Source organism: Lolium rigidum, chromosome 1 (assembly GCF_022539505.1).
Source record: "Lolium rigidum isolate FL_2022 chromosome 1, APGP_CSIRO_Lrig_0.1, whole genome shotgun sequence".
Lineage (NCBI taxonomy): Eukaryota > Viridiplantae > Streptophyta > Magnoliopsida > Poales > Poaceae > Lolium > Lolium rigidum.
Window position 1 is genome coordinate 195,306,445 of NC_061508.1, and position 24,439 is coordinate 195,330,883.

Genomic DNA, 24,439 nt, shown 5'->3' on the forward strand with positions numbered 1-24,439 from the left:
TACGGACCAGAGAAAAAAAACTATAGATATGGTACGGTCTTCTCCTTATATTGTACGTGTCAAACGAAGCTACATCCAATTACGTAAGTAATAATCATCCATTAAATCATGACCACTTAATTTATATCTAACTGCTAATATAATTTAGATGATGTGGCTTAACATGGTGGTTCTATTAATCATCCTTATTTTGCTTTTAGTATATAATAATAATAAATTCGGAACTAACTTACTGCTAGATAAGTTTAATCGGGTTCCGCAATACCTATATTTAAAAAAATTGTTTTACCAGTCTACAGACCACTTAGGCCCTTTGCTCGGTTGCCGCTTCGCAGCACTCTCTTCCGCTTGGTTTCACGAAAGCTACCCCTTGGTAGTTTCCATTGTGTCTAGTGCGGTTATCCTCTGGGTTTCCCTCGGATCAAAGCGCAGCCACCAGTCGGTTCGTGCAACCATTTCGAGTAGACTACCAATGTGTACACAATATATCTACCAGTCGCGCGGCCTTGGCTAGGAGTATAATTTTGCAGGCCAACTTGTATATATTCACTATCATAATAAGTATCCATTCATGAATTGTCAATAATGTAGTACTGTGTCCTAACCATGTTCGCAAGTAGACACGTTTGACACTTTCTTTTATTTATTCTTCCCAGCTCTCTTGGTTGGGCAAGTGGGCCATATATACAAAAAAAAAACTGGGAAACGCGTATGTACAATGATCTGTACATCCATCTTTGCAACATCACAAACAGAGTGTGAAATGTAGCTGTAGAAGGCGATCATGTTCCCTTTGTGAAGTTAACAAACCTACATGATCCAGCAAAATGAAGCAAAATTCCAAGTATAATCCTTCACCAAATTGTACAAAAATAAGCAGAAATGCCTTTTACCAAGAATGTACCATGTATAGGTGCTTAATGCTTAGTTGACAGTCTAGAGGGCCTGCTTGGCAAGCATTAACATACAAGACACAATAAATTGAGTTTTGTGAAACACTGCATTGCAAGGACTGAGAAGTCCAATAGTAGCTTAGATGTAAATACTTATAATTTCTTGAAAATAAACTACTTGTAGAAGCCAGTAACCATGTCATGGAACGCAAATCAGGTGGAGGCTTCACTGTCGAGGCGAATCCTCTTGGTACCAACCTCGTCACCAGCAGGCACCCTATTCTCCTTTGCTTCCACCGAGCACCTCTTGTAAGGCTTGAAGCCTGTCCGGCGGGATTTCATATTCAGGTGTGTCAATTCAATGGGAAAGGAAGCTTTTGGCCCAACCGATGTTTCCAATTCAAGATCGATAATCGTGGGGCTCTTGTTGAGGTCGACCGTCACTGCAGCTGCTTCATCTTGTCCCTCCTTGGCAACCGCCTTCGACCCTTCTGCTTGTAGAGGAGAAAAGCTTTGGGGAAGCTTTCCTCTACTGAAAAGTGCATCGAAAGCCATACGACCCTGACAGCAGAAATGTGAATTAGAAAAACAGTGATAGATGCTCAAAGAGTAACATACAAATGAAATTGGGCAATGCTGGTAGACTACAACCTCTTCGGAAACTTCCTTCCATGAATCACTTGTGCTTGCGATGCTCCTAAATCTGCGGTGGTTAATGTCACCAGCTGAAGAATTACTGCAAGATGCTTGCTGTGTCTTGTCGTTAGCTTGGTCTTGTTTCTCAGGAACATGTTCTGCCTCAACATCACTACTTGACGGCGTGTTGGAGCCACATGAAGAGCGATCCTTCTTGTTTCCGAATGCATCACTTGTTTCAGCTCCTGTGGCAGGTGTTGTCTCAGCTTTATCAGCCGGAGATATCTCTAACTCAGTGTGGAGAGACACCTCCGCTTTTCCATCCTCGCCGGACCCTGAAGATGCTACAACCATCATAGCTTCAGGTTGATCTTGCTCTTGAGCTACTTGGCATTCCTTCGATGAGCTGTCAACTGGGCAGTTCACTGAAGCTCGCTGAACATCCGTCGTGGGAAAGGAAGCACTAGGAACTGGGACAAATGGAAAAGCCATGGGGGGAGCAAACAGAGGGAGAAGACCTTGTGTTGCCCACCATGCCGATGCTGCTGCAACTGTAGCTGCTACAATAGAAGCCATGCTGGGAGGAGAGCCAATATGTCTTCCTTGAGCATTCTCAGTAAGATTTTCTTCATTTGGAAGAATATGAGTGTTGCTGTCTGCTGCTGGCCAGTATGATGCTGCAAGCCTTGCGGCTGCATGTACTGCTGGGTTTGACAACAATGTGGAAACAAGCATGCTGGAGAAGGTGGATGACATATCAAAAGAAGACCTGTAGGCATCTTGGTTGCAGTGACCTTGTATCGTTGGTGCAAACGCTGCATAGTTGTGGGGAAAGGGCTGCGCCGCTGAGCTGATGTTCAATTTTGGATCCACAGGAAGTGTTGGATGGATGCCATTTATGCTTCCGTTGGCTCCTCCCACTTGATCATTTGTTTGATCAGGATGACTTCCTTCAGTGCCAGGCACTGGAATGTCAGTTGCCCCAGTTTTATTCATTTGGCACTGTGGAGCACTTACAGCATGTTGGTTCATATACGATGTCTCCACTGTCTTTGGCTTTAACTTCATGTGTTGCCTTGAGTTATCCCGACAATCTTCATGAGAATGGTCATATTTAGAACAGGTTTGGACTCTGTTGAGACTTTCCATTTGCTGATCATTATTATCTTTTACATCCTTCTCAACATCAATGGATATAATATTCCTTTCCATGGTTGCCATATCTTTGATTTCTGTTTTAGTCGGTTCAATTGCCCTAGATGCACCATGATTTGAAGACCTCTTGCTAACAGAAGAAAATGAGGCAGATGGTGCTTCTTGAAAGAGATTAAGAACTTCTGAGCAATTACCATTTTCGGACAGCTCCATTCTTTGAAGTTTCTGAATGCAATCGAGCTTTGTGTTAAAGAAAATGAAGAATAGCAATATGGATAGAATAAACACAGCTCTAACCAAAGCACAGAATTACAAATGCATTTACCTGAAGAGTTCCATTGCTTTCCGTCTGTGCATTGCTATTGCTCAAGCTTACATTTGATTTTGTTGGCTTGTCATTTGAAACTTCTCTCGTGGGTGTCTCAGAACTGAGACAACCTTTTCGAGGATATGGACAGTTCGGTTTTCTTTTAGGCCGTGGTGGAGGTATGTCGATATCATGAGCTTGCCCCGGAGAAGTGCCATTATTGATAGCTTCCTTTTCCAGCTGCAATTTCCCAATTAGTTAGATACAAATAGATACCGATAATAAACTAGGACCAGATGCTGGAGGAACAGTGAATTTGATGTGCACAGAACTGTTATTACCAGATTTTTTTTCGAAATGGGGAGATTCCCGGTCTCTGCATCAATATATGCATGCGGTGTTTTATTGCATAGGTCTCATAAGAGTATTATTAGTAGATTTTGTAGTTTTCAAAAATATATCATCTTTGAAGGTAACTGAAAACCTTTGGCAGCGAGTTTCTAGAAGCTGCCAGTACTAGGAACATGCATTTGTAGCTGGACGGATTTCGCCCCAATTTAGGTACTCAAACCAACCAGGAACCAATTGGAAAATACATAAGTTCTTTACAGTTCTAAGCTATGAGGAAATTACTGACGATCAGCAGCCACCAGTACTAGGAACATGCATTTGTAGCTGGATGGATTTTGCCTCACTTTACGTACTCAAACCAACCAGGAACCAACTGGAAAATACACAAGCTCTTTACAGTGCTAAGGTATGAGGAGATTACTGATGATCACCATGCCAAGGTTCTTTGTTGATGAGTTCGGTTTAGACTTTAGAATTGTATGAGGGGACATTGTATTGTGAGGAACAATATGCAACGGAGGCAAAATCAGCAAGTGTCAGACATGAGTTTTTTTTACACCCATTAGCCAAGCTATGAATTCATTGATGCTCACAAAAAATTATCTGTATGTTGTGATGAATCATCAGAGTTGTAATCATATAAGATGGCTTGCCATGGAGGTTGGCTGTATGCTCACAAAAAATTATCTGTATGCTCACAAAAAATTATCTGTATGTGCACAAGTTTCCTTGCTGGTGACCTTTTTTTTGTTTTTTCTTGCAGACATATTGATCCTTTTTCCCAGAATCACCCTCTTGCTCCTTAGATGCTAACACTATTTGGTTTTACTTGAATATTTGAATTTAACTTAAAAGGCATGGCAAACTCTACGGTCAGGACAAATCTTAATCGGTTTTCCTTGGCATCAAAAGTGCCGATCAGTATGAAGTTCAATATCCAGCATTGGCAGCTTTACTATCATAAGTTCTTACAAGTTTTCACTGCATAAGAAGAGTGTTATCCTTATGTTATTATCCTCATGGCCCCAGATTAACATGCCCATGTTCAGTTTAAAAAACATCAACCATGACGTCCATCATTACTGACCAATTAGGACTGGTTATAAGGAGATGGCAGGCTGTCACCAAGAAGAACGTTATGGCAATTAGCTAGATGCTAATATGACAGGAGTGACGGGAGATGGGGTACCAAAAGATGAAGACAAACCAGACCAAATACTTAATTGTAATAAGAACCAAATTTAAATTTGGTTAATGTGCTCACTACTAGATCAAGCAACATACTGAAGGCTAGTCACGGTGGATTTCAGGCCACAGACCAGCAGCTACTAGTTGCAGCTATATCGTCGGAATTACTGCTACAAGCCTAATGCTACTTCATCTGAAGTATTGGAATAGTCATAAGTCATAACCCTTCAGAGTCCACACTTAAACTGGCTCTTTGATAGCATCTTTTACAGAATTATCCTGTGCTAAGAATTATTTTACGACCATCAACCTAAGGGCATTCCACAACTGCAAGTTTTCAATTTTCAGACTATCAATATCATGCTCACGGTTCAACTAACTTCTATAACAATAGACTTCTAGCTGCTTCTAAGTTACACCTTCCATTCAAAATCTCCAAACGGAGATTCAGAATGCCAGAAAACAAGGCACTTTTTGGCAACCAGACTAACCGGACGAGTTTGGCCAAAAATCAGAACCAACTGCAGTAGGCTTTTGGAGTGGTATCCTAGGATAGGCAGCAAAGAACAGAAAGCAGAGATGAGAGAAAGAAGGGAAAGAAGATAAATTTTGTCGTTCCTGTTAAATATAATTAGTCTCTTCCATAAAATTGGTCTTTTAGTTGAAGTGGCTAGAGCATGCAATTCTACATGGTATCAAAGCCACAAGGTCTCGGGATCAAATCCTGGCCAACGCAGTATTAAAAGCAAATATTTGCGGCCTCCCTAGAAAAAGATCCAACAATCCACGTCCAAGGCCTGTGCGTCTAGAAAAAAACACCGGCCTAGACATGAGGGGAGGTGTTGAATATAATTGTCTAGTCTCTTCCATAAGATCAGTCTTTTGGTTGAACTGGCTAGAGCATGCAATTCTACAGTTCCAACTCTCCATGCCGGTGTGTAATTTTGCAGATTAACATCATGCTTTGGTAAATAAAAAATACTCAAATACCTCTCGGTCATTTTACACAAGGTAGAGAGTGAAACATGTTAGATTAAAGCTTTTACCTATGTTGATGGTGGTTCCAACAGCATGTTAGCATAAATTTGACATACAGTTCCTTAGGCATTTCCTGTAGTCCACTCAAGTGTGTGCAAATATCCAATTTTACACTATGGACTCCATATGCAAATTTAACTAGTGCCATAATGTTCTCTTGCAGCATGGATGTGTACATGAATTAATGAGAGAACCAGAGGTGTTCAATATCGAGTTTCTGCAGCATTACTAATTTAGTACAAATCAGCAAACACTTTTTAGCATATTTCCATTTTAACATGCTTTAACTTAATATGTTCATGAATCAGCAGAGCATCAATTAAATAAAGCATCGTTCTCATGATAGTCAAAAGACGCGAATCTTTGATTGTTCATGCTCAGTATTGAAGTAAACAACTGTACCATGAAAGAAAGAAAGAAATATTTCAGTGAAGTGAAGACATAAACATCATGAAGCAAGCATCCATTTTTATAACCGAGAAAAAACGAAACAACTGCGAAAAATAAGGAAATAGTCAGACATGAGCACTAGCCAAGAAGATAGAGAAAGAACCTTGGTGAAGAATTTTTGAGCATGGCTTCTGATTTGCACAGCCGTCTTTGTCCCAACATGCTCTGTACAACAAACAAAAAGGCGAATAAGAAAATAAGACAAATAAGTTCATATTAACAACATAGTAACTTCATATAGGTAGACCACTACTAATAATGATCAAGCATTTCCTTATAAAAGATCAGCAAGCGCAAATCGATGAATTCGGGAAAGGCTTACAATTACTCAAGGTATGATAAATACAAAAATTCACCTTCAATGCGCTGCCAAGCTCTCCCATACAGTTTGAGGGCTTCAAGGAACCGTTTGTGCTCTGCCTCGGTCCACCTCTCCCGTTGTTTTGTGATTGTGTACGGTTTCCGCACCTACAAACAAAAATCAAGAAAATTAAATGTTGTTTCTTTCACCACAAATTAACAGGCAGATCCATGAGTAACCCACCTTTATTACTGTTTCCTCACCAGAAGAATTCATCTCCATCTTTCCAGGGGAAAAAACAAAAAAAGAAGGAAGTGTCAACAACTGGTCGCCTTGTCACTTGGAGTTGAGGTCTTCTACAAACAACACTGCTCCTCCTTCCGAGTCTCCAGCCAAACGCTGAATCTGACGCAAGTAGTATCTCATACCTCCTCCTACACCTCTCTATCACACCAACACAATAAATATTTCAAATTTATGCACCCAACCAGAAAAAGCAGTTAAATTAGTTGTCACAGACCAAATACAAAACCTAGGGAATTCACCACTCTACTCATAAACTGAAATTGGATCATGATCTACAGGGTCAAGTTCACTCACCTACTTGAATTGATCCATCTGGAGTCAATCTGCAAAACAATGCAACATGGCACAGCACCATTTTAATACACATTCACCCCTTAAATAAATAAAATTCCACTCGCTTGACATTTAAAATATGAACGCACTCAGAGAAAAGAGAAATTCATTTCATCCTAAAATCAGGCATAGCTAATTAAGACAATTAAATAATTTCATAAATATAAGAATAACTTGATCTAACAATGTAAGGAACAGCACCATTCCACTTACCTACTGAAAGCCCTTATTGCAGTTGCCTTGTTGCACACATGAAATGAGTCGGAAGAGTTTAACCTTCCTCCTATCTTGATCTTCAACTCTAGAATCAGATTAAAACTCTCAAGTATTCAGATCATGCAACCAATCCACAAAAAGAATCCGATTAGACTCACAAAAGCAGTCGAAACCATACAGAAGCTGAAAAGCAATAACACAAGAAGCAACCAAATCCAGATCACCAGCTAAGTACAAACACCCTAAAATCCACATTATTAGTGTGAGGTCCTATCAACTTCCAGTTATGAGTGACAGTTCATGATAAAAGAAATGCCAAATCTAGCAATAGTTCCAGGCATATTGACAAACTTCAAAACTCAGATCAACCAAAAACTAACAAGATCACAGCTACCTGAATAAACTGAGCTCAGAAGTTCCAGTATTTTTCTTAAAAGGGTACAGGGAAATGAGTAGTCCGTGAATCAAAACAGCAGGCAGCACAAATGCAGGACCTCAAGCTCAAGAATGATCCCCTGAGTAACTCCTACACTTGAAATTTACTAAAATGAGATCAAGCAAAAGTTTTTTCCAAACTCAAGACACAAGATATTTGAGCTACCAAGGGAAGAAAAAATGTGCCGCTATGAGACCAACAAGTTCCATTGCTATAACTGATTTGGTTTGCTGCCTGGGCTAAGAACCAGTTGAACTGTGAAATGGTGTACCAACAACTCTAGAACATAAAGTAATAATCAACCAAACACCTTATGCATTTTTACAAGAAATGATGTGAAAACAAACTGAAGCACAAGCCCGTAAAACATGAAATAAATTAAACCTTCGTATACTAACCTAAGTTTCCAAAGGCAACCAAAAAACAAGACCATAAAAATAGAAATAATTTACTAGATTGGTTAGATCTTCATCAGAAAAGGAAGTCGAATATGTTGACGTGTGTATAACTGGATTGCACTAGCCATCAGTTCGAACTTTTGGTTGTGTTGGCTAGTGCATGACGCTTGACATGGTATCAAAGCCCAGGGTTTCAAGTTTGAGATTATCCTAAAATTGTTGTTGCCCCCTCTTTGTTGACATATAGGCCTGAGCAGTACGGACTTTTGGTTGCATTGGCTAGTGCATGAAGATTGACAGAATACACAGAACTAACTAAGCCTTACTTCATTCAAATCAAATGTTTCTTTTTTATCATTTGATTTGGATGATGTGGTGCAATAGTCGCAAGCGATGGAGAGCAACTATTCCAAGTTTCTTGCTTGATTCATGCAATTGTAGTCCCTTTTTTCTTCATCATAGTCAATGATCCAACTAATTTAATTTATTACCTAGGGTGAACAAATATATCATGTTCTTCCCACTATTCTTTTGTGTCGTCAAACTTCCCACGAAAAGATCAACACATCCCACATTGATCGTAAAGTAATCATATCTACAAACACCATCGTAGTGTCACCATTGTAGCCTAATTCCCTCATATATGTGAAAGCAAAAAAACTCACATATGAGGTGCCACATATAAGAATTACTAAACTCATCATTCTCTCTCTTGTTGAGAGCATGTCTGAAACTTGAAGGGACTTCACGGTTGCCTTTTAGTCTTCCCGAGTCAACTTCACAGTTGTCTCATCCCCTTTTTCTAGATAGCCTTTACATGCCCTAAATATAGCACCCTGCCGCCTGCATTCTTCATCTGCACTTTGCCATCTGCACCAAACAACCCAGAAGTGCACTAAAACACCAAATATACTACTTTGGGCTCTTTAAGCCTCTCCAGATACCACTTTCTCCGAATATCCACAGGCAACTTTTGTCTGTTTCAATCTCTATAGACCTAGTTGTTGAAGTTTATAAGTGGATTGCACTAGCCCTTTCCATCGGTTCGAACTTTTGGTTGTGTTGGCTAGTGCATGAAGCTTGACATGGTATCCCGTCACGTGTGAGCGCGGGTGTTGAAGTGTATAAGTGAATTGTACTAGCCATTTCCTTCAGTTTGGACTTTTGGTTACGTTGGCTAGTGCATGAAGCTTGACATGGTATCAGAGCTTAAGGCTTGTATCCACGTATATGCCTTTTGAGTTATACCTCTGAGTCACCGGACCATGTACAAGGCCTCTTGAGCCTACCTCTGAGTCTCTACACATGTTGATTTGTCTTCCCCTTCACACGTGAGTGTGGGTGTTGAAGTGTACAAGTGGATTGTTGTAGCCCTTTCCATCAGTTGAGTCTCATAGGTCATGAATCCAAACCTACCTCCCCAACCCCCAATACAACGAACCACCAATCATAACCGACCGATGCCGAGTTGCAAGCCTCACCCATACCGATGAGCTCTAGCCTGGATCACGTGCTTTCGCTTTAAGGAGGAATAGGCTTCGACTCTCTACGCACTACATCATAGCCCCTCCATCAGAACTCCTTTAGACTTCAGTTCCACCTACAACATGACTCCGTGGTGGATGATTTTTTCCACCCTCGCAACTTTTGACTCGAGATCTCTCTTCGTGTGTGTGTGTGTACACCACCTTGAATCAACACCGTGACATCGCCTAGTTGAAGCCCTCAGGCCTACTGTGGCAACATGGATGGACAACATTAGAATCACACTATTTTGTCGCAATGGCCAATCACATTATGTCTTCTATTTTGATCGACCTCTTTGTCGATCTGCCAGACTGCCTGGGCTACCTACTTGCATCTATGGCTCTAGTCGAACTTGTCTGATTGCACGACACACTCCAAGCTCCTCCGAGTCTTATGCGTATGTTTCCCCCTCTGCAGCTTGATGCAGCACCTTGTCCACCCACTGGACCACCTCACATTAACCTAGGCGTTCGTGGCCTAGCCATTGCGCACATGGTCCTCCTTACCACTGCGCTATCGCTGTCTAGGCAAAGCTCATGGTATCACACCTCATGAGTGCTACACCACACGCCTTGGTGCATTCCTGCACAGGGCCCATGCACGTGTGCTCTACCACGGACTTGGTGATACTTTCAGATTGATCAAAATTGACTTACCAAGACTATCCTTGACCTCTATTTTTTCTTAACAAATCATCAAACTGGACGATGTTGCTATTCAATCGCTTCCTCCGACTGGAATATTGGCTGAGTTTGTTGGCCTTCCATTGACCGCCTTGGCCATTCCACCACATATTCTGACAGCCACGATCAATGTTGATCCTCCTCTAAGTCAACGAAATAACGGGACCTTCAAACCTCACTCTGATACCACTTGTTTATAATCTGAGGCGCACGTCAATCATACGAGGACAAGCAATCACGTCATGACAACGAGATTTATTGACAAGGTTCAGTGAACTTGCCTACTCCACGGGGCATGACTACGAGCACTCCTTCCCATATACTAAATCAACATACTACAACCAACGACAGTGCCCGCCAATGCCATCAAACCTATGTCAAACATTGGGCCGTGACAGGTCCGGCACCCCTGCAAGGGCGCACCCAGTCCACCCCTTTCGTGATCTACTGTCTAGCCTACCAGCATTGTTTAGTCTATTTTGACTTTATGTCTTAATATTGGGTGACATGTGTTCAACTCAAACACCTAACCCTCTGCTAATTACAAGTTTAACTGTAGTCTAACTCGTACGCATATTAGACACAATTCCATAAGTCCATCAAAATTGCTGTGGCACGGATCAAGGGCATCACAAGGAGGACTCGCGCAGGTGGTGCCTTGGATGGGTGGCTGTGACATGTAACCTTCATGTACAATGATTTCAAATACCATCCCCTCCCACAAATTGGCTTCTCAAATTTAGTCACAAAGGTTGAGAAATGTCACAAGGGGAAATTATGGACACAACTGGCCTCGATGATGTCGAAGTCATTCAAGAAGTTGGTTATGTTTGACTGGTGAATGGTTGACTAAATAACCATGTTTGTAAAATACTTTATAATAACCCCTAACTTGATTCTAGAGATTGACCCTTGCTTTCCAAGTCCAAACTATTTTTTAAGAAAGAAGTAAGTTTTAGCAAAAGAAGCTAGACTAACCCAGGGTTATAACACTCTTGGCATGTCATGGTTATTCTTTTCCATGTCAGTTATTGGTCATTCTCAAAACTTTGTTTGAGTGGGATTAGTTATAAAATTAGGGAAATGATTACTAAAGCTTTGTTCACTGCACCCTCACATTTTTTCAGACTTACAGAAATATATCCACTGGCCTCCTACAGCTTATTACAGTTTCCTCTTTTTGTCATCACAGTTTGTTATTGTTGAAACTTTTAAGTTTCGTTCGTTGGGTTGTCTGCATTTTTGCTATGTAGAGCCCAGGTGTAAATTCGTTTGCTTGTATTGCCTTGATGTGGCATTTCAGATAATAAAAACTCTCTTTATAAGAACATAAAAAACCTTGACCACTAGATATAAGTTGCTTAGGATTTTACATGATTTGCTAAGTAGACCATGGAAGTGTTTGGTCTCTATTTTACTAGAGTCTAACATTAACAACAATGAGGAAATATGGTACAAAAACTAAATTAAACAAGATTGAAAGAGTATGGTAAGGATAGTACTACCTCTGTCCAAAAATAAGTGACTCAACTTTTTTCTAGATATGGATGTATCTACACACTAAAAACGTGTCTAGATACAACCATACCTAGAGAAAGTTGAGTCCCTTATTTATGAACGGAGGGAGTACTATAAATTAAAGACTCCCTTTTTCCTAGTTTCTACACAAAAAGTCAAAGTGAATGATTCCCAAGAAGCTAACTGGTCATCTTTATGGGCATACCTTGCTGCTCCAGTACCTCTGTCTATTTGAGCATGTTCTTTACCTTTTTTCCGATTCTAAGTTAATTGATCACGTAGCAGCTAGGCTACGGTAGCTCCCAGGCTCGCCAATGGACCTCTTCTACATCCACGAACAGTATGAAACTGAGAGAGCATCCATGAGTCTAGCTCCCGCAATCTCAATCACTTATAAAGGACAACCCATATGCCTGCAAGCAGATCTATGAGCTTACCAGAAGCAAAACTATCAACTAACAGAGAGAAATAGGACTTTTCTGGTAAACTGCCTTAATATGCATATGTTGCTTTAGGATTCCTAAGCTTTTCGAAAAGAGTTGCTTTTCTTAGGTCAGTTGCGAATTTTACCATAATAAATGTGTAGTCATAACTACCAGAAACCTACGACAGTTTGATTAGCAGACAAATAAATTTTCTTCGTAGTTCAATTCGCTACACCACCTAGTCTAATTAAATGAACTCAGCTGCTTAATTACATTACATTAAGATGCTCTTTCCCTGAATAGCAAATCCAGAATAAGAAATTACACCCTGTGTTTAAAAACAACTTCAGATTATCAAGAGCATCATATTAGATTCAGGGATCTGATAAAGTCGCACCTCAAAAAAAAAAAAAAAAAACTTGTACCTAAATTACCAGGTCGACCCTACAGACTTATACCTGCAAGAAGTTGAAGCAGGAAATCACTCGTCATTTTATCCCTCGCCACACTAAAATAGACAAGAAATGAAACGTCCCATCGCAGCCATCACAACCTACAAGACCGAGACTGGCTAGAGCAAGAAGCACACAGAGTACACGACCAACTAGAGCAAAAAAAAAAAAAAAATCACAGCTCAGTAAACTTAGCAGACCTGCTAGAACAAGCCAATCTGAGAGGTGCAGTCCGACCCTTACACTAAACACGACAGGCAAGCCATCTGACAGGCTCAGTGAAGAGCTACAGTTGAAAAGTCTGAGCGTGTGCCCACTACGATCATTTGAGCAGAGCAACGCTAAATCAAGCACTGCGAGTACAGAGGCCGAACAAACCGTGGACTGCGTCACAAACTATAGCGAGAAACGGAGGAAACAGAGAAGCGTGTCGGGACGGTTGCAGCAGAAAATTCTGGAAAACTTGTATGCGTTCTAGGTTACCTCGGGGCGAGCAGCAAGGAAAGCTAACAGCCCACGTCGCCTCGTCACCCGCCCTCCCTCCGCGCGGCGGCCTGCAAGAACAAGCCACCCCGCACACACAAGATCAAATCAGCAAACAAAATCAGCAGTTCATCACGCAAAAACGGAATCTCAATCCCGATCCCGGTCACACACACCTCAAGCGACCGCCGCGGCGGGGCGCCGGCGCAGCAGCTCCGCCTCCGGAAGAAGCACCTCCGCTTTGGGGATCTAGCTAGCTTGCTAGCAGACTAGCCAAGAAGCAAGCTTGCGTGGGTGGGTGCGCGCGCGAGCTAGGAAGGAAAAGAAGGGTGGAGATGTCGGGTACTCGGGTGCGGGCCTCGCTGTGTGCTCCGGCTCGTCGAGACTCCAGGGTGGAGGCTGTGTTTGTGGCCGGAAGCCTGTGGGGGTCGCACTCGCCGCCGCGACAAATCTCAGCCACTATCTTTGCTTGTGGATTTCTCGGCCTCCTCCCACGCAGTCTTGCTGCCGCAACCTCGCAGAACCATCGATATTGCAAACCACTGCTAGGTGTTGGCTACTTGTGTTGTGCAGTATACTGTCCTTCTTTACTTGTTTCTTGTGGGTGAAAAAATTTGGTGACCCTATTTTTCTTTGTAGGAAAAGAGAAGAATGCAAAGGTTATTTCTGGGCCTCTCATGTGGTGATTTGGACGGGGTTTGAGAAAAAAAAATCATATTTTAAAAGTCTGAAGTGGTTTTGGAGAATCCAAGATGTGTTCTATGTACAGCCTAACCATCATAAAATTTCAGTACAAAAAAAAGTTATTTATGTTGTGTGGAATTATAAGCTAGTAGTATAGTTATAACAATTATGTATATAGTCCACATGGAAAAAAAACATTTTAAAAAAAATCCAAAATATGCCTTTTGTTTCTTTAAGGGCTCCAAGCCTCCAAGGATCTCATGATATATTTATGTTATCCACCTCTTATGTATTTTTTTATTAAATTGTAGAAACCCACTACAATTCGGGCAAAGTTAAATACGTCTCGGGATTCTGCATTTCTATCTCTTATATGCTTTTACACCATGCACACCTGGTTTCCGTGATATGTGGATTATGCATGAGTTTCTTATAAATCATGTTTGTACTAGTTTCTTTCTTTTTTATTCTTAGAACCCTATTGTGTACTATATTTTTTCCCTTATGGATGAAAATGGTTAGTGCATCTTTATGTGGGGCAAAGGAATATATCAACTATCCATTTTGTTCCATGCCTCTCATACACTTGCGGAATGTGCATGCATAAAACTTGTGTGGTCCAGACACTCCATGCCCATGGTGATATTTAAGTGTGCAACCCTATGTACAAGAACTATTGGTGTGTTGAAGGCTTTTGTACTAGTGTTTTCATGAGTTGAACATGTACAAATAGTGGCGGGTTGCACATAGACTGTGTGGTCAAGTGACTACCCACAAAAAGAAGATCAACTAGCAAACCTTGGCCATAAGGGCATGTACAACCCTAGAAGCAAAGATGGGCGCTTAATTGAAAAAAAAAATACCAAAAAAAATATCTATAAGCCAACGTGGGGTGCTAGTTATGAGCGCCAAATTGTCGTCCGCCCTTGTCCTCCGTGCTTATCTAGCACATGACATCATTGAAGCTTTTGCTCAATTTTGAGCATCGATGCCAGGCTTGATGCCAGGATTTTGGAGCGTGCCTAGAAAAATGGCCAGGATTATTATCCACATCGCACTTGTTAGCGGTTGCGTTGTACATGCCCTAAACACACCATAATTGACCCAATAAATCTGAACTTCTGACATCACTTATTGTGAGCTTTGACATCATCGGCTGCTAGTCATATCTCCGCCATTGCATACAAAGTCACCATAATCACAAATGGTAGGTCTTCTTTGTCACCTTTTTTTTTTGTTATTGTGTGAGTCCTACTTGTTGATGATTAATGAGAGGATATTCTCACCCCACAAGACATTGCAGGAAGAAAAGTTGCCAAGTTGCATGAGGTTCCTCATGAAAAAGCTGGCCAATGATTTTTTTTTGTACAAACATAACTGTATATACTATCTCTGACAGCAACTGCTCCCTCTGTTCCATAAAAGTTGTCTTAGATTGATCGAAATTTGGATGTATCTACACACTATCTACTAAGTGATATGGATACATCTAAACTTTGACAAATCTAAGACAAATTTCATGTGACGGACGGAGCATGTTAAACCAAATTATTCAATCTTTTTATAGAATATATATCAATTAGGAATAAAATTTCACCAAGCTAGAAGCTATTTACATTTTCACTGAACTCGTGGCCCTAGTCTCTTCTAGGCCCGTTCAAAGAAAATATAGTCTCTTCTAGAGAGGTCACTGTCCTTTCCATAATTTCCTTAGCTCGAGCGAGGTCAGTATTAGGATTGGCTGCAAAAGCAAGTTCCATGGAAGCAAGGCAAGCTTTCCCCGGATCTATGCACAAAACGCAGAGTTCCAGGGACCCAGAAGCAAGAAACGCAAAAGGGCCAGGCAAGAGCAGTGTCTGAATATTTGCGGCCAGAAACGACCCAAAATAGGCTCAAGCCCGGGCCCGCAAGGAGGGGCACCTGGCTAAAATATAGTGGCCACGCCCGCGCTTTTCCCCACGACGCCCGGCAACATGTGGCCTCCGGCGCTCCACCAGGCGCCAGCGCGATCTGGACCGTCGGGCCGGTGCGTTCCCCCTGCGCTGGCCGTCCGATCCCCCGGAGGCAACTCGTGGCTGATGGCTGCCGGACAGGGCGGACGGCCCAGATTCTCCACGGCTCAAATCCTGCGGCTGTGCGGAGGCGGGGCGCACGGGCCGCCTGGTGGCTGAGGGGCGCTTTTGAGCTTGCGGCTGTGGTGGAAAAGCGCATGGGGCGTGGGCCCACGTACGTGGGACGGGAGGCTCTGGATGCGTTGCGACTTGCGAGGGGAAGGAAGGAAGGTGTCCGTTTCCGTTACGCTGAGGGGCCCGTCTCCGTCTTATCTTTATGGGCGATCGTGTAGGCCGTGATGTGGCGCGGCGCTTTGTTTATTCCAGGCCAACGGAGGTGGCAAGTGTCGACTGCTCGACGCTCGGGAATATTTGCTGTTCATTTTTTTTTCCTCTTCGGATACACTGTATGTACACCCGTTTCCAAAATAAGCCGCACCGTATTTTAAGATGAACCTTGGACGAAAAAGTTGAGCAAATTTATTTTTTGATTACATCGTAGGTAAGTAGTATCGTTGCATACTAACAACATTCTCTAGTGATGCTACCTTTATACAATAATTTGTATATATTTGAAGTAATTTTTTGTCAAAGACTAGAACGCTTTATTCATTAGAATTAATTAAAGCTAGCTTTTATAGTGTAGAAATCCCTAGCTTCTAAGAGCATATCCAGTTGTGTCTCCCAAATCATCCTCAAACGGCGCCGGATTGCGCGTTTGGGGGACGTGTTTCGTTCGTGTCGCGTTTGGGAGACGTCGATTCCCAGCCGCGTCCCTCAAACGCCACCCCCAAACATTAAAATATTTTTTTTTGTTTTTTTTTACATTTTTTCAATAAAGAGAAAAAATATTCCACAAACTAATACATAATTGGGAATGTGGTTTACACGAAGACATAATTTGGAACATGGTTTTCTACAAACTAATACATAGTTTGAACCATGGTTGACATAAATATAAAATATTGCAAAAGAACTAAACCTAACTAGGCCGGCCATCGAAGGTTTCGTGTATTCGCTGCCAAGAAAGAACACTCGAGGGCACACCCAGTCACCCAAACTGGAAAATCCAGCTGGTGAGGGTGCCCCTGTTGATTCTTCCGAGGAAGAACAACCAGAAACCTTTGTGCATATATTCGCTGCGAAGAAACAACACTCATCAGTCGTCGTCCTCGTCGGTGATGTCGTCGTGATAGTTCTGGCGGCAACGCGTCTCGTCGAACACCTTGACGCTCATATCCCTATCGCCAAAGTAGAAGAACACGAGCACGAAGCCGGCTTCGAGGCGGTGGTAGAGCGCGAACTTCTCCCAGTCGATGTGGACGTACATCTTGCCGTGCGCGTCGTAGATCACGTCGACGATCCACCGGTAGCAGGGTTGGGGAGAGAGGTGCTAGGGTTTGTGTGTGAGAGGGACGATGAGAGACGGCCATTTTTATAGGCCGGAGGGATACGGGGGAGCGGTGGCGCTCATTAACGCCGACACGCAGAGCTAGGCACGACGAGACGCTTCACTGCGCCTCTGCGGGAACTGCACCGTCGCTGCGCGCCAATAACTTCCGTCGCGAGATAGGCGACGGTTAGGTTAAAATTCAATGTGCCACTAACGCGTCGGTCCCGCCACTCCCTGCCTCGCTTTTCGGTGTGTCCGGCGTCCCCGGAGCGTCCCCTGTGTAGCGGGGACGGGCTCGGGGCGCCGAACACCGTATCGGGGCGCGTGTGGTGACCCTGCATACCACTGCATGTTGTAGTATGCCAGCCGTTGACATAACATTCGCGAAGTATCAATTCGCAAATATTACATCCCTCAGAGTAGTACAACAGAAGCATAGCTGGTCTTTAACTCATTCACATAATATTACAAACCATATATGTACATCATCTCGGAGCTCCTCCTAGGTCCATAGAGGTTTACTCCTAGGTTCGAGGTGAACCCTACTTAACTTACACACTATAAGTCTTAACAAGTTAAACATTATTTGACTCGAGCAGCTAAATATTATAGAGTTTGTGCTGCTCGGTTACTACTACTACTATCGTGGCTCAATCTTGTAGTTCTTCTGGAACCTCCCCGATTCCGTAGACAATCAGGTAGTCGACCCCCTCTACTCCTCCAGAGAGGTCTGGTTCTTCATAGCAGATCTCATCTGCTCCATCTGGTCCTTCGTTGGCCTCCTCAAGTTGATTCAGACAATCTAAGCAGGGGATTGTAAGAGGTATAAGTACGAGCGTACTCAACAAGTTCATATAGGAAAGAGGTGTTTAATGCACTAGCTACGGCATTAGACTAGAAAGTCTAATACCAATGCAGGTTTTCATAATCATTTCTTCAAAAGGTTGCTTTTATTCAGAAGAACTATGTATGTCAGTCTTCACCGGTTTACTAGAACTTCATGGAGTTCCTTTCCGGCAGCGTTCGCAGTTCCGAATCCCGGAACAAGGAGTGACAAGTCATGATTCATTACACTTTGCAGAGGTGTGTTGCTTTACCCATAAGAGATCTTAACCTTGGTGCCAACCGGGAAGCTTTCCCGTCCACACTTCCGTGGTGTGAGGCCCGGTATAAGGTCCTAGTCAAATTATATTCCTTCGCGACCTCGCACACCCACCCTTTGTTGCAATTCCGACCTTGGGTCCTCGCCGGTCTGTATCACTTGGATACCTTCCAACCTCGACATCTACCAGGTATCGCGACCTTGATACCTTCGCCGGTCGTTGCAACCCATCATAGACCGCATTACCGTGGGGACTTAGGGCTCCCCAACCACTCCGCTTGTCCCTCGGGATACAAGTGACTACGGTAAGCGCATCCGTTGATGTACGAGAGGAAGAAGTACAATTGACTACTCCGTCCCACTCCAGATCTTATGGTTAACACGAGTTTTACGGCACAAGAATCACTGGACGACATTGGTTGTTAATCTTAGATGGATATAAATCCTTGCAATGGAACCTCCACCATACTCATACCATGGTTCCATTGCCCACCACATAGTCATATTCATAGTTATAAAATTAGCATCTTTAATTTTCATGCAAGAGTGATAACACTACAAGAAAAGTTGCCATGGCCGACGAAGTTGAAGTCGCGCCGTGGTTGCTGGTGCACCATGGCCGACGATTTTTGGTCTCTCCGTTGTGCATGTCAAAACGTTTTTTTTCTCGTTTTTGAGGCCACCTAGCCCGACGAAAACGGCCAAAACGTCGCGTATGGTGTCCCGGGACATGGTGCATCTCGAATTCTCGGGTTCGCCGGCCGAGTCAACGCAAATCCGCACCATCGAGGGATGTAGGGCCCAGATGGCAGCCTCTCTGGCATTGTTTTTTTCTCGATCGCGCCATCTCGTTCAACGCTCTCCGATCGAGCTGTTTACGATGCAGGATCATGGGTCCCGCATGTCATCCTCTATGAACCAAAATTCTTTCTATTCTTGGATTTTTTTGACCCCACGATTTACGGCTACTTTCTTTTTCTTTTGATCCCTTGCCGCCTTGGAAACGTTGAGACAGCTGCTGCTAATTGGGACCCGCATGTCATCCTCTATGAGCAATCAACTTTATTTTCTTGGAGTTTTTTTTGGCACCTCAAATTTGGTCACTTGCCTTTTTCTTTAGATCCCCTGCCGCCTCTCAAACGGTGATACCGCTGCTGCTAAATGGGACCCACATGTCATCCTCTATGTACTATAAAACTTTCTTTTCTTGGATTTTTTTGGCACCTCATATTTGGTCACTTACCTTTTTCTTTCGATCCCCTGCCGCCTCTCAAACGGTGAGACCGTTACTGCTAAATGGGACCCGCATGTCATCCTCTATGTACTATAAAACTTTCTTTTCTAGGATTTTTTTTTGGAACCTCATATTTGGTCACTTGCCTTTTTCTTTCGATCCCGTGCGGCCTCTCAAACGGTGATACCGCTGCTGCTAAATGGGACCCGCATGTCATCCTCTATGTACAATTAAGTTTCTTTTCTTGAATTATTTTTGGCTCCTGATATTTGGTCACTTGCCTTTTTCTTTCGATCTCATGCCACGTTTGAAACGTTGAGGAACCTGCAGGCTCATGGGACCCGCATGTCATCCTCTATGTACTATAAAACATTCGTTTCTTGGATTTTTTTTTGACTTGTTTCTTGGATTTTTTTGGCACCTCATATTTGGTCACTTGCCTTTTTCTTTCGATCCCCTGCCGCTTCTCAAACGGTGATACCGCTGTCTGCTAAATGGGACCCGCATGTCATCCTCTATGTACAATCAAGTTTCTTTTCTTGAATTATTTTTGGCTCCGATATTTGGTCACTTGCCTTTTTCTTTCGATCTCATGCCACGTTTGAAACGTTGAGGACCCTGTCTGGCTCAAGGGACCCGCATGTCATCCTCTATGTGCTATAAAAGTTTATTTTCTTGGGTTTTTTTTCACCCTCCGATTTTTGGCTATTTCCTTTTTCTTTTGATCCCCCGGCGCCTTGGAAAGCCTGCCGACTCATGGGACCCGCATGTCATCCTCTATGTACAATCAACTTTCTTTTTCTTTTGATCTCAAGCCGCATTTGAAACGTTGAGACCGCTGCTTGCTAATTGGGACCCGCATGTCATCCTCTATGTACAATAAAGTTTTTTTCTTGGATTATCTTTCGCTCTCGATATTTTGTCACTTGCCTTTTTCTTTCGATCTCATGCCGCCTTTGAAACGTTGAGTAAGCTGCTGGCTCATGGGTCCCGCATGTCATCCTCTACGAACAATAAAAGTTTCCTTTCTTGGAGTTATTTTTGACCCCTAATCTCTGGCTATTTGCCTTTTTCTTTTGATCTCATGTCCCCTTTGAAACGATGAGGACGCTGTTGGCAGGTCGGTCCCACATGTCATCCTCTGTGAACAATAAAAGTTTCCTTTGATGGATTTATTTTGAACCCCTAATTAATTTTGGGATATTTCTTTTTTTTCCTTTGATCCCCTGCCGCCTTGGAATCGTTGAGGATGCTGCTGCCTCATGGGTCCCGCATGTCATCCTCTCGGAACGGTAAATGTTTCTTTTCTTGGATTTTGTTGACCAAACGATTTTTGGCTTATTTTTCTTTTCGATCTCCTGCTGACCTTTAAAACGTTCGGGACGGCTGACGGCTCACGGGTCCCACATGTCAACCTCTATGAACAATAAACGCTGAGGATGCTGCTGCCTCATGGGTCCCGCATGTCATCCTCTCAGAACGAAAATGTTTCTTTTTCTTGGATTTTTTACCAACAGATTTTTGGTTTATTTTTTCTTTCCATCCCCTGCCTCCTTTAAAATGTTGACGACGCTGCTGGCTCATGGGTCCCCGATGTCAGCCTCCCCGTACAAGAAACATGTGATATCTTGATTATTTTGCAGACAATAAACATTGTATTTCGCTCTGAGCTATTGCAAACGGATAAATTAAATCTTTATTTTTACATAAACAAACTTATATGTTGAATCTCCTTGTTTTGTGTTTTTGCGAAGCATAGGACTTTCCTGTTTTTTTTAGAAAAATCCGAACTTTCCTGTTTTGGAGTGGGCTGAAATTGTACGAATCAAAAGGCCCGGCAGGGATAGTTCAAAGGCCCGGATGTCCGGATGCGGCCCAATTGAAATCTTTCTTTTCTTGGATTTTTTTCACCCCCTGATTTCTGTCTACTTCATTTTTCTTTTGGTCGTGTGCCGCCTTGGAAACGTTGAGACCGCTGCTTGCAAAATGGGACCCGCATGTCATCCTCTATGTACAATAACATTTCTTTTCTTGGATTATTTTTGGCTCCTGATATTTGGTCACTTGCCTTTTTCTTTCAATCTCATGCCGACTTTGAAACGTTGAGGAAGCTGCTGGCTCATGGGTCCCGCATGTCATCCTCTATGAAAAATAAAAGTTTCCTTTGTTGGATTTATTTTTTACCCCTAATTTCTGGCTATTTGGCTTTTTCTTTTGATCCCCTGCCCCCTTTGAAACCATGACGACGCGAGTGGCGGGTCGGTCCCACATGTCATCCTCTATGAACAATAAAGGTTTCCTTTGATAGATTTATTTTTGACCCTAATTAATTTACGGCTATTTCCTATTTTTATTTTGATCCCCTGCCGCCTTGGAATAGTTGAGGATGCTGCTGCCTCATGGGTCCCGCATGTCATCCCCTCAGAAAGGTAAAAGTTTCATTTCTTGGATTTTGTTTACCAACTGATTTTTGGCTTATTTTTTTTGTTTCGATCTCCTGCCACCTTTAAAACGTTGACGACGCTGCTGGCTCATGGGTCCCCAATGTCAGCCTCCCCGTACTGCAAATCCTCTTTCTGCAAAGGTTGTATTTCTAGCTAGATAGCTAAGGTGGATTCGAATGCTACGTGGTTCGAGCGACTCGAGGTAAGCCTTCTTGCAGCGATTAATGGAACTAGTGTATAGCAAGGTCAAGACATGTGGCTTGGTGTAATGAATCTATTTGAATCATGTTGTGGATTCAATCCGATAGTTCTCTAACGAAGTCGACCAAAATAGAAATTAAGTTTTTTTCTAAAACGGAAATGCAAATTAAGATGAACACAAACATTAGTTATCATAATAGGCGATCATACATACATAGTTGCTAAGAGCAAAAGCTTGCCGGAGTTTTACCACCCATACAATTAATTAGCGATTCGAGATAAGATAACCTTATATAAGTATAACTACAAATGCATTTGCTAAGGGCTCATGGGACAATAGAACTAGACAACCGCAAACTTTATGACCAGCATGTCACAGCGGCATCGAAAGATCTTGACCTTCAACTTTGATCCAATGCGAAGTTTGGCACCGTCAATTAACTTTTTCCACCTGGAAGTAACAGTCATGCGGCCATCTGTGGGACTGACGGAGTACCGTCCCTCCACGGTGAGATCTTCACTCTCCATGACGAGGAAATCTTGCCCCTTCGGCCGACATTGAGATCCTTGGAGATACTTTTAGGCAATTTCGATTCAAAGCAAGAGATACCAACAAAAATTAGTCAATGGCACCAATGCACTCGAAGAATGAACCGTGTGAGACTTTGAGCGAGAGAAGACATCAAGATAAGAGCGAGTTATGTTGTCATATACTCACGAACATAGCCTTCGGATGCGTCCTGGTCACCACACGGGTGGCCACGAAATGAGTCGAGACCTCGGTGATCGGGCTGGGGCAGGTGCAGGAGCCTCGGCTGGTACACGAGCTGGTGCTTGATGCAGGAGACTGCTGGGCGGGTGCAATAAACGGTGCCTCTAGAGGAACCGGTGCTTGATGCGAGAGGCTGTTGGGTAGGTGCGATAAACGGTGCGGCTAGAGGAACTAGTGCGATGTAGGAGCATGCTCGGGCGGGTGTAGTATATGGGGCCTCTACGGGAACCAATGCTGATGTAGGGCCTGCTGGGTAGATGCAATAAACGGAGCTCAGTACGGGAACCGGTGTCGATGCGGGGAGAGTGGGAAGCCGGTGCCGGTCTTGGTGTGGGTGCCCTTTGTGACATCCGCTCATGTTCCATCGGGGGATCTGCGGCTTTGATCATGTTAAACCCGGCAAGCTAGAACGAGAGGGAATGGTTTAGAACAAGCTGCTCGGAATGCGGTAATCAAAGGATATGAGTACAAAAAAGTTACATATTATATATTTGGAAGTGTCTCCAACTATGTAGCGATTACGTATATCTGCCCATTTGAGTTTACGGTCCTCGGCTCGTCGCCCTTCTTCGGACCGTAGTCAAAAGCAAACTTTCTCCAATCATGTCCATACAAATATGTGATGGTCCGCGTCTTGTAGACATACACCTCATAGACCGTGTAGGTGTTCATCAATTTGCCATTGCCATGCATAGTGAAAGACCCTTCATGCGGACACATCCGGTTAATCATTGGACGAAGTTCACAAGGTACGATCTGCGCGGTGAAAATTGATACTAATGTAAGAAGCAGGAAGACTAAAAACAAGACTTTACTATATGCCAATTTATGCTAAACCATTGAGAATACATACCTGCAACTCTGTGAAGGAGTTATTAGAAAGGTAGATAGAGCCATAGGAGGTGTTATATGTGGGGTATGTACATGGGCCCGCCATATTCCCGCAAGCTCGGCATCGGGATGGTGAAGGAAACATGGGAGGTACTACGGGTGCGTAGCGCTGAATGTAAGTGGAAGAATTAGGTTGTGTAAAGTGCATAGTTCAGAGCAATGCAAATGTTGACAAGCGAGTGCATAACACTATGTTACAAAGCTGAGCAGTCAAAATTTAGTGTATGATGAATATAAGCATGCTAATTTGGCGTTTCCGAATTCCAAGAAGCATTAGACGAGCCGATGATAATATCGGACATAAATCATGGCATGTATATGTGGCTTAAGAAAATATACCCGAACCCTTGGATGGTTACGGTCCGATCTGGTCCTTGGACTTGAGCTTATATAAGCATCCGGAAGGTGGGGCCGACGAGTAACTTGGTGGCAGCCTGCGGATGCCTCATCGGCGAGCGGTTGCAATCCTTTTGACCAATGAAGGCTTAGCGGTTTCAGTCGCATATGAAAATTGAAGAGCAACAAACATCGGCGGTGATATATAAAATGAATCTATGAGACATCGATGCAT

At 43.0% G+C, this 24,439-nt stretch overlaps 1 protein-coding gene across 5 annotated transcripts; it reads right to left on the reverse strand.

Moving 5' to 3' along the window:
- Nucleotides 1–981: 981 nt before the first annotated feature.
- On the reverse strand, nucleotides 982–13,462 carry LOC124687311 (protein CCA1-like). Of its 5 annotated transcripts, XM_047221113.1 has the most exons (11): nucleotides 13,097–13,113; nucleotides 11,985–12,149; nucleotides 7,569–7,700; nucleotides 7,172–7,259; nucleotides 6,920–6,948; nucleotides 6,563–6,763; nucleotides 6,375–6,486; nucleotides 6,122–6,183; nucleotides 3,010–3,231; nucleotides 1,545–2,909; nucleotides 982–1,454 (listed from the first exon to the last, which is right to left on the reverse strand). In XM_047221113.1, the coding sequence occupies exons 6-11, from the start codon at nucleotides 6,599–6,601 to the stop codon at nucleotides 1,107–1,109; spliced, it is 2,148 nt and encodes a 715-aa protein (XP_047077069.1). In that variant the 5' UTR covers nucleotides 6,602–6,763; nucleotides 6,920–6,948; nucleotides 7,172–7,259; nucleotides 7,569–7,700; nucleotides 11,985–12,149; nucleotides 13,097–13,113; the 3' UTR covers nucleotides 982–1,106. The 5 variants fall into 5 exon arrangements, with proteins under 5 accessions (XP_047077069.1, XP_047077076.1, XP_047077088.1 ...); XM_047221120.1 differs by lacking the exon at nucleotides 7,569–7,700; XM_047221132.1 differs by lacking the exons at nucleotides 7,569–7,700; nucleotides 11,985–12,149; nucleotides 13,097–13,113 and adding an exon at nucleotides 13,273–13,462.
- Nucleotides 13,463–24,439: the final 10,977 nt, after the last annotated feature.